This window comes from Terrapene carolina, unplaced genomic scaffold, assembly GCF_002925995.2.
Source record: "Terrapene carolina triunguis isolate 2854851 unplaced genomic scaffold, T_m_triunguis-2.0 Scaffold231, whole genome shotgun sequence".
Lineage (NCBI taxonomy): Eukaryota > Metazoa > Chordata > Testudines > Emydidae > Terrapene > Terrapene triunguis.
In genome coordinates, this window is record NW_020664582.1 from 11,220,249 (window position 1) to 11,230,951 (window position 10,703).

The 10,703-nt window shown below is 45.9% G+C and overlaps 1 protein-coding gene across 1 annotated transcript in view; it reads left to right on the top strand.

Annotated features, from left to right (window-relative positions):
• The window catches only part of NOS2 (nitric oxide synthase 2), a 22,778-nt gene extending 20,297 nt beyond the window's left edge, over nt 1-2,481 (top strand). The window contains exons 24-26 of the mRNA XM_024195458.2: nt 483-631; nt 1,495-1,689; nt 2,365-2,481. Of these exons, the coding sequence (XP_024051226.2) occupies nt 483-631; nt 1,495-1,689; nt 2,365-2,481 (461 nt within the window). The remainder of the gene's footprint in view (nt 1-482; nt 632-1,494; nt 1,690-2,364) is intronic.
• Nucleotides 2,482-10,703: the final 8,222 nt, after the last annotated feature.

A 10,703-nucleotide genomic window follows, 5' to 3' on the forward strand; every position in this document is an offset into this window, starting at 1 on the left:
CACACACACACACACACACACACACACACACACACACACACACACACGAGATTCAATAGCCCTGCCTCCTTCCCACCCTCTTTGGGATGCCTGATACCTTCAGTTGCACTAGCAGGTAGCAGACCACGGACGTCTCTGCCTCTTACACAGGGGCTCGTCGCGGAGAGAGAAGGTTCTTTGTGATCTTACAACCCACTTCAACAAGCAACTGGAATTTTGCGGTGTCCCTGCCTGTTCGTATAAAATGAGTTGAGCTTCTGCCAGTGACATTTTGTAGAGTTAAATTATGCTGCGTGTACTTAAAGCAGAACCTCGCTCGCTCGCTCTCTCTCTCTCTTACACACACATGGTTGGAAAATAGCCTCCTGTCCTTGCATTGCATGACTAGCTGCTGAGACAACGGGGCCCTCTGTTGCCACTGTAATTGCAGATAATTGGGCTAACATTAAAAGACTAAAACAACTTTCCAATGTTGGTTTCAGGAATTAAAGGCAGCGGCATGACATTGTTGTTTGGCTGCCGGCAGCCAGACATGGATCATCTCTACAGAGAAGAAACTCAAGAAATGAAAAGAAAAGGAGTGCTGAAAGAGGTCTACACAGCCTACTCACGGCAACCCGGCCAAGCTAAAGTAAGCTTCATTCCTCTGCCCTCTAGAAAGGGGGATACAGATCCCCTCCTCCCCCACGCTAAGGCTTGAGCACTGTTTAAAGTTCTCCTTTGAAAGGGTTCAATGTTGTGTTTTTATGTGTCGTCCCTGAGTGAAGAATGCCATTTTCTTCAAAGGAGTGGAGCCAGTCCGCTCCTACTGAAGTCAAGGGCAAAGCTGTATCTATCTAAGCTTTACATTATTGCCCTGTAGAAGGAAGATAACAGGAGTATCCAAATTCAAGCTTCAGATGGAAAATTGTCTGTGAAGCTAGAACTCAGTCAAAACCCCAGCCCTAAACGCCCAGGACAAGTTCAGACCTGCACATTGTAACTCTTGGGGCAGATGTTGGCCCCAGCTCTAATCACTTTGCCATTGTCACTGAAATGGTGCAGCCAGAAAGCCAGCAGAGCAGGCGCTCTGGGAATTCCCCCTCCTGAGGAGAATCCTTGGATGGCAATAACCTGTGACACCTAAGCCACCCTCTCTCCAACTGTGGCTATAGGAGTGTGTGCCTGGCATGTCCCTATGCCCTGACAATCCCCAACTATCTGAATGGTTTATTGGGGCTGTGGACAGCTGGGTGTAAATTAGAGCAGCCCGAAGGCTGCTCTAACTTATGTAAGGGACTGGCCCAGCCATAAGATCAGGGTAGTATAAAAGGTGGCTTAACGCCATTTCTCCTCTCTGCTCTTGGACAGACTATAGTTTGACTGGACTGAGGGAGTCAGAGCCTTAATGTGAAATTATGGGGTTGCGTAAGTCTGCTCCAAATCCAGATAACCCATGATCTCAGATAGCATTAAGTGGACTTTATTTGACTTCTCCCCCCTTCTCCTCTTAAGGTCTACGTTCAAGACATTCTTCAAAGCAAGCTGGAGGCAGAAGTGCACCAAGTCTTACATGAAAATGAAGGTCATTTGTATGTCTGCGGGGACGTGCGCATGGCCAGGGACGTCGCCCAGACCTTGAAGGAGATGTTCACAAAGAAACTGAAGCTGACAGAGGAACAGGCTGAAGACTATATCTTCCAGCTGAAGGTAGGTTTAGAAGCCAGATGTGCATGCCCACGTGCTCACTGTAGTCAAGGGTCAAGCTAAAGAGTCCCTGCGTGAGTTAAACCAGACTTCAGTGTAGTGATCGAGATGCAATGGACAGGGCAACAATTATAGGAAACAATAAATGTAAGCGTGTACATTTGTCAGACATTCTGAATTAGAATGCAAGGCCGGGTGATTTATTTCCATTTATATAATGCACCTGTTGCGAATGCTCAGGGTGCATGTACTGATTACAGTATTCTACCCCTAAACTGATTCGCAATATCCTGCCCCACTTTGACCCGGACATTCGAAGGGGCAGGATTTGCCCACAAATAGCTATGATCGGCTTTGCAACATGACTTGAACCTCAACATTTTCAGGCTCTGTTCACCCAGTGAGGACGGGCAGTGAATTTGAGAAGGGAAGGAACACTGCACATAGATACTAGACCTGGCTGGCTGCCTTGTGTTTTTGGAATGGTGCCAAGTGACAAGAGCTACAAAGTTCAGCTTATCCTAGAGCTCTTAGGAATACATCCTTCAAAGCAAAGTATTCCTACCACCAAAAGTTCACCATCACTAGAACAAACCTAAAGGAACTGAAAAATGAGCCGCCAGTTTGTTAAATAATGGGAAGCCAGACTGATGTTTTTGTTCTCTCTGATTTTTACAGAGCCAAAAGCGATACCATGAAGACATATTTGGGGCTATGGTTCCACATGAGGGCAAGAGAAATGCAAGCACTTTGAAACCCACCAGCCCAAGAACCACTCAACAGTTAATGTTTTAGCCAACATGTGTGATCATTTTCAAACCGCAAAGGGTCAAATTCTCCTTCCAATGCATGTCAAGGCACGCGCATACATTTGCTGGCAGAATTTGACCCTTAAAAGCTTAGCCTTAAAGAAAAGGCGACTTTTTAATGTAATTAAGCCTTTATTACTATTTATTTGTGACTTCTTTTTAATATCTATTTTATTATAACCTTGATAATAGGTCAGGTGCAACTGATTTTTTAATGTGTGTTAGGAGAGGGTAAATGCCTGTAGTTTTTATTTAAATACAGAATAAGATCTGCTCACAAGGGAAATTCAGATTTTTATAAGTGATTTAGAACAATATTTTTGTGCAATGGATTGTTTATATGTATATGTATTTATACGGATTTGTTTTAGGGTATATAATACCCCTTTAACTTGATGGTTGTGTTGCTTTTAAATGCTGGTCATGCTGATGATTTCCATTTGTAGCAAACTTCACACGAAGTAATATAATCATTCTAAAGTTGGAATATTTGTTGCCTGCAAACTAAGAAGATGCAGTCGCAAATCCTGCTTCATAGGATGGCACTCAGATATGTCTTGCTGCTGTTACAGAGCACGTGTCAACGAGGCTCAAAAATACATAAGCACTTTGTATGTTTTGAATTCTGTATTCCCATTTGACCGACACCGTGTTATAATAAATGATGCCTTTACAGTGAGAACATTGTGTGCTTGTGGACTAGATTTGAGTGTGTAACATACTCTTGACTCAAGCTTGCAAAGAGATCTGTGCGGATGACCCACTGGACTTCAACGGGAGCAGAATTGGGCCCCGACGAGTTTAGGGAACCCCATCACCCACGCAGAATGCTCGCCTACATGACATACATACTTGGCTCACCGTTAGAACATTCATGGTATTGTGAACCCCAAACGTTTTTTAAAATATCATGTGCCAGGCCCCAAAATCATGAGCCTGTCTTCTAAAAAAGCTATAACACAGTTCTTTAAAAAAAAATCTTATTTGCCTTCTGGTTTTTAACCCTCTTGGGTACCTTCGGGTCCCATTTCCAAGCTTTCTCCAAACCCATGAGAGCTATAAACTAAAAAAAAAAAAAAAAAAAAAAAGCTTAAAGTGAGATTTTCATGTTACTGCTTGCCTCAAGGAGCTGGGACTTTATGAAAACACACCAAATATTGTGAGAGTCAGCAACTATGCATTTAGCATGTACACTACAGCAGGAGACATTTAATTACTAGGTCAGAAAGCATGGGACTGCCGAGAGATTAAAGACCGACAGTACAGGCACAGCATATCAGACAGAGGGCAAACAGGGAGTAACAATTGCAAGTACACCTCTACCCCGATATAACACGAATTCAGATATAACGCGGTAAAGCAGTGCTCCGGAGGGGCGGGGGGGCTGCGCACTCCGGTGGATCATAGCAAGTTTGATATAACGCGGTTTCACCTATAACACAGTAAGATTTTTTGGCTCCCGAGGACAGATTTATATCGGGGTAGAGGTGTATTGGGTCCAGCTGGTTACCAAATACACACATGACCATCAGTATAAATTCAGAATGCTTCACCCAGCAGGACACAAGTTGTCCACTCAGTCTTTTTTAAAGAGACCCTCTTCCCCCCATATTTATTCTATGGAGGTTATCAGTCACTTTTGAGGCAGGGCAGGGTCATTTTTCCCCCTGCAGAACTCACTTTCAGGCAACAAAGTTCTCCCTCGGAATCCAAATTCCATTCTCAGCAACACCTGAGCATCAGCTGAGTCAGACAGGCATGAAGAAAGGGAAAACGTGGGAGTAGGCCACTGAGCTCCGGCGTATTCCCTGTCCTGAGAGAACCAACATGGAGGTCAGCCTGAACCCAATCCTTTCTCCATGCCCCTGAGGAGGCGGCGGGTCTCTCTCTACAATCCCTTCTCGTCTCCCTATCTTAAGGCTTTAGTCACAGCTTGGGTGTGTGTGTGTGTGTGTGTGTGTGTGTGTGTGTGTGTCAACCACCATTCTACACCAACACGTCATAATCCTTTGATTTGCTTTTTAAATGCTTACGTTTACTGCTGTAGTTTAGAGAGCGTCATATTCCACTTATTCGGTGTACATCCCTGAACAACCCTATGATGGCATTTACATCACCTTGAGAGCTCAAGGTAGTGCTGTAACTGAAGTCAATGTCCTGCAGGTGCGACAAATTATTGACAGCTTCCTCCTATGGGAACGTGAACAACTGCGCCCTCCTGTGCCTTTGCTAAGCTAGATTAAGAGGCACACTTGTTTCTGTTTCAGCACAGTGGTTGCAGGATTTTCGCTTGCTGAGCTGGTCAGGCAGTTTTAATGTGGGACTTTTCCCCCCGCATCTTAATTCCACCGTTCCAGGAACTTCCCATTAACAGGAAGAGGAAACAGGGCGATTATAGGAAGGGATCAGAAGCAGCAGCAGTGATCTGTTCTAATTCATTGTGAATTTGCTCCTTATATAAACTGGTCCTGTCTGTAAATGAAGTCCCAGTGGCGGTGACTGATCCGAAGCCTTACATAATTGCTTTCAGTACAGGAATAAATGGAACAGAAAGTGCAGATGTGAGGGTCAATGGATGGTTATTATATTTCAGGATAAAAGCCAAAGTTTCATTTGAGACAACAGCATTATGGAACATCTCTTTTGAAGCTCTAAACATATCCAAACGACGTATTGTCCAATTATTGAGTTCATTACGGCCCCCCTTCAGCAAGGTACTAAAGCACGTGCATAACTAAATCACAAGTAATCCCTTGAAACTCAAGGGGCCTATTTAGATGCTAAAAGTTCCATGTGTGCTTAAAGACCTTGCAGAACCCAAGCCTGTATTCAAATGCAAAGCCAAGATTTTAAATGAGCCATGAGTTTGGGTGTCCAAACTGAGACACCTAGGAGAAGTCTGCCCTTCTGAATGTGCTGAACTCTCACCTTCTAGGAGTCTTGAGCTGGGCATCCTCAAAAAAAAAAAAAAAAAGAAGTACCCCAAAAATCACTAGCCACTTCTTAAAATCTTGGTCAAGATTTTTCACATGCACACGTCCCTACAAACTCATCCAGATATACAGCGCCCTCAATACACACTAAAAACCATCATGTAACTACTTCCCCCCCCCACCCTTTCTCAACTTGGAGTTGTTCAGGAAGGAAAGTTTAGTGGTTAAGGCCAGCGTGGGACTCAAAGACCTGGCTTCAGTTCCTGGCTCAGCTACCAACTTCCTGTGTGACCTTGGGCAAATCCCTTAACCTGCTCTGTCTCAGTTCTTCATCTGTAAATGCTGGGGATACCTCCTTAGCTGACAGAAGGGTTGTGAAGATTAAATCCATGATTGTGAGTTGCTCAGATACTACAGTGATGAGGGCCATATAGTTACTTAGCCAGATAGGAAATGGAGCATGTCTTAGTTATAACTTAAATGTTGTAGGGCTGTGAATTCCCACCCTCCTCCCCTCAAGCTAGCCATGCACCAGGGGGAAAAAAAACACAAGTCATAGGGCCAAGGCAGAGGAGGATGGGGCCTTTAAGAACAAGCTTCCACATATTTTCCAAGTGAAGCATCTGATTGCCATGTCTCATAGTACCCCAGGCCATCCAGGCTAGAAGAACTCCCTCCTACCACCATAGTCAGGAGACGAGCTTGCTTTAGAAAGCAGAATTCTCTCCATGGCAGTGGTGATCATCACCTTTACGACACGCACCCTAATTGACTACAATCAAGACACTAAAGCCTCCATTGCACAAAGCGCTTGTCCAGGAGTCACCTGAACCAGGTACCTCATGGAGCCGGCTCAGCACAGGCGTTACAGAAAACAAGTTAATACTGAACTCAAACTAGCCACTGGGTGTTAAAGCCTGTAACATAAATGTTAGTCCTTCAGAGACCCAAGGCAAATACTGTCAAGATTAGATTCCTGTCCAGGCCAGATTACTTGAGTTAGGGTAGGGAGAGACTTCCCTGTCCTGTCTTCACCCAGAACTGGACTCTAGTGGAAGCACCCAGCCCTTTTTTATCTGGGCTGCTGGGCCCTGATTGGCCTCCACCTGCTGCCGGCCCTTCTGGCACCACAAGGCCAAGTCTCACTGGTTCTGCCTACAGCTCATCATGGGAGACCTCTCTAGGAAACCCCTGGAGGTCCAAACTCACTGTTGGCTTGAAGGAGCTTGGGATCAAGCACTTTTAATTGTAAAATCCTTGGAGCAAGGATTGTGTGTTCCTATGTGTTCGTACAGCACCTAACACAAGGAGGCTTGATCGTGACCAGGACCTCTGGCCACTACCACAACACAATTAATTAATAAATAATATGGAATTATGAGGTTACTATTTTCCCCTCCTCCATTACAACCTGGCATAGGTCAACCTGGTGTATCTAATTTTTAACCCACTGGAGCATCATGGATTCGAATGTTTGATTCAAACACAGTTGGGTTTGTGATCCTTTAATGGAGACAGCAGAAAAAAGACGGGAGATGGGTGAGAAAAATTTCAATTAAAGAAAAAAAAGTAACGGCATATAACCATTATACACAGCTTGGGCCAGCTGAATGATGGAGAGTACTTATATATATATCCCTAATACATAGGGCAAGGTACCCTCAACTAGAAATATGCTTTTAAACATCACAGCCTTGTGGGTGGAAAAGAGCATTGTAAACTACAGGAAAAATATTTCTAAATTGAACTAAGTTTTACAAATCTCCCAAGCACTTTGAGTCGTTAGTAACACCAGCCGCTCCAGGAAGATCCCCATTCCTAATGAGTGGCTCTTTAATCCATCATAACAAAATCCAGTGGCTGGAAGCTGAAGTAAGCAAAGTTCAAACTGGAATTAAGATGCACATTTTTTAAGCCGTGAGGATAATTAGCCATTGGAACAGATTACCAAGGGATATTCAATTCTCCATCACACCGAGTGTTATGGGGTCCACTTACTGTCTGGGGTGTCGCCTGCTGGCAGCTCTGGGGATTAGCTCTTGCTAGGCACTGCGCTCCTCTGGGGGGTGTCTGTGTGTTGTTTTTTTCACCCTGAGGCCCCTTTCACTCCTGCAGCTTCTGTTCATGGTTTGGTCCTCCGGCCAAGTCACTAAGGCCCTCCCCTTCCAGGGAAATCAAAGTCCTTCCAGACCAGCTGTCCAGCTGGTATCTGCAACACCCTATGTCATTTCCCAGTGCCTGGCAGGGGAACCCAGGCCAACCCTCTACACTGGGTTCCAGCCCAGGGATCCTCTAACAAGCAACACGGTCTGCACAGTCCTACCCCTTGCTGCTGTTCCCCTGGGCTTTTTCCCACTTACCTGCTGCCCTCTCTTTCTGGGTTTGCCAACCCAAACTCCCTCCTCCCAGAGTAACTGTAGTTCACTTCCTTACGGCCTCTTGCTGCTCACAGCTCCTGGCTTTCTACAGGCCCCTCCTGTTCCTGCCCAGCTAAGCGCATTTCCAATCAGTGGCCTGCTCCTTGTCTTCTTCTTCAGGTGCAGCCTGAGCAGTTAATTGGCCTGTCTCACCACTTTAACACTTCCAGTCCTGTGTGGGGTGGACACCCCATCACATACCCTCCCTCTCAGGGGTGTGGATGCCTCCTGCCCTGCATCTGCCTGAGCTGTGCCCACAGGTCATCCCTCTCTTGTTCTGTTTCCTCCACCAGGGGACACAAATTATGCTGGTCCTCCATGACATCCCTAAACTTTTCCTTTTGAAACTCCAGGTCTCTTTTAGCTATTTGCAGGTCTGGCTCTGCTGCTATTAGCTAACCCTGGAGCACCTTCACTTGCCCCACAAGATCCCCCACCACCCTTTCACTCAAGGTCTGAGTTCTCACCGTAGCTTGCTCCACTTCCGTGTTAGTTCCTATGTCTATCTGGGCCCTCTCCCTCCCAATCATCTTATCTGTTATCTCCTTACTACCCCCTGCTGGGTGTGTGGGATAACCACCTGCAAGGTCCATTGCTGCCATGTCTATCCTGACAGTCTCTGGCATATGCTGGTCTCCAGACACCACCTCCTTCTTTCCTATTTCACTGGGGTCCCTGCCTTTCCCTTTGCTACACCGCCCTTTCTTAAGTGCCTCTTTATGTGGCCGACCTTATGGCACCTAAAACAAACCCTTTGCCTTGTCTTGGGAGTAGGCCATTTGGCCTTTTCTTGGGCTAGCCTTGCCCTTACAACTCACAAATGGGCATCCCCTTCTGACCACAGGCAAAACAGGCCCCTCCCCTTCCTGTTCTCCCCCCATGTTGGACTTTTTTGGCTTTCTGGTTTTCCTGCCTTCTGGGTGAGGCTTCTTGGTCCCTATCCTGGTAGGGGTACTCTCTTTTTAGGTATTCCCTTTTTCTGCAGGCATAACATTGCTTTGACCAGGCCTCCTGCTCCTGGTACCTCCCTTCCTATCTCGCTCCCCTCGGTCTCTATGTAAGCTCCTGCAGAAAGAAACTAATAAATACAGCTGCTGTTCAGCTAGCCGAGTCAAAGAGTTTTGCAGGTACCAATGTGCCTCCCACTGTCTCTGTTGGTTCTCCAGCACTTGCCTCATCAGGGTCTGGATCCATCCCTGCCATTTGTCAGTCCCTTTCTGCAGGGACGGTAACTCTGGAGTCCAGCCTGGGAGGTTATAAGTACCCTCAGCAAAAAAGGCTTCCACATTCTGCAGCTCCATTGTCTCTTCCCCCCTTTTTTTTTTTTTTTTTTTGCTATGGCTCTCCACACTCCCTTGTATCAGAGATGACCATCTTATGCAGTTCTTCACAGTGCACCACAATCTCTTAACCGCCCCTGCATCAGGGGCAACTACGTGACCGCTTCCCCCACCACTTGTCATATGGTCCCAACACACCTCCCTTTGGCCAGGGAGTGACTGTAGCCTACTTCCTTGCAGCCTCTTGCTGCTCACAGCTCCTGGGCTTTATACAGACCCCTCCTGTTCCTGCCCAGCTGAGCCCAGTTCCAATCAGTGGCCTGCTCCTTGTCTGCTTCTTCAGGTGCAGCCTGGGTAGTTAATTGGCCTGTCTCACCACTGCAACACCCTATGTCATTTCCCAGTGCCTGGCAGGGGAACCCAGGCCCATCCTCTACACTGGGTTCCAGCCAAGGGATCCTCTAACAAGCAACAAAGGTCTGCACAGTCCTACCCCTTGCTGCTGTTTCCCTGGGCTTTTTCCCACTTACCTGCTGCCCTCTCCTAGGGGCTTGTCTACTTGGCAAGTTACTGCAGGGCAAGCCAGGTGAGAGTCTACAGCGTACCACCTTGCCGCTCAGTAACGTCCCAGGTGAATTCTGCTACGGCGCAGGGAAAGTTGCAGGACTTTATCGTGCAGCAACCTGGTGCGTTGTAGATTCAGACCCTGGCTTTCCCCACAGTAACTTGCAATGTAGACAGAATCTTTATCCAGCAAGATGACAATACTCAACCTTAAGTTTGAAAGTTTTTTTTAATGAGTTCTGAAGCCAATGAAACCAACACATTTTCTCCAAATGTTTTATTATTAAGTTTAATGCACAGATCCCTGATCATTCACTTACAAAATTAAGGAAGATAACGTATCATCATGGTAAAAAGGCTTAAAACATGAAGAATGTGATCTGAACAGAAGTAAAGTTCTAGGATACAAAAAGCGTGGGTTGGTATTGTAGAAATAGCAGGATTGCTAGTTAGGTTGAAGTGGTTATAAAAAAAAATTAGATTCTTGATTAAGTTTCAGTATCAAATTCCCTAGTATACGGCTGATTTTAGGAGGCGTACCCAGAAGCTGACTCCATTATATAAATTGTATGTAGGATTTCATCTTTAAATCTGAACACAGGTCAGCCTAGTTCAGTTAACAGCCTAGCAGTTAATAGAGCTACACCAATTTTCATCAGCTGAGACTCTTGTGCAGAACAGCGCACGACTTTAGGAGCTGAAATTCACTTCTAATGTCATTATGCACCCCCTGAGTTATTGTTTTTCATGAAACATTCACTTAGAGAGGGGCCCAAACCATAACATCACATCTGAACACCCATGAACTCTGGCAGAGTGTAGCCAGTCCTCTTTTCGCTGTAAAAGACCAAACCAAAACCCCAGATCCAAATAAGCCAGAACCCTGGCAATGCTTGGATCTGGATATAAATGGTCCATGTTGGGCTCCATCCTCCATAGAACAGGTGCAGCACGGAGTGCTTGTCCAAGCTTCCCTACATCACCAACATGCTCTAAGCTGACACTGCAGGGAGC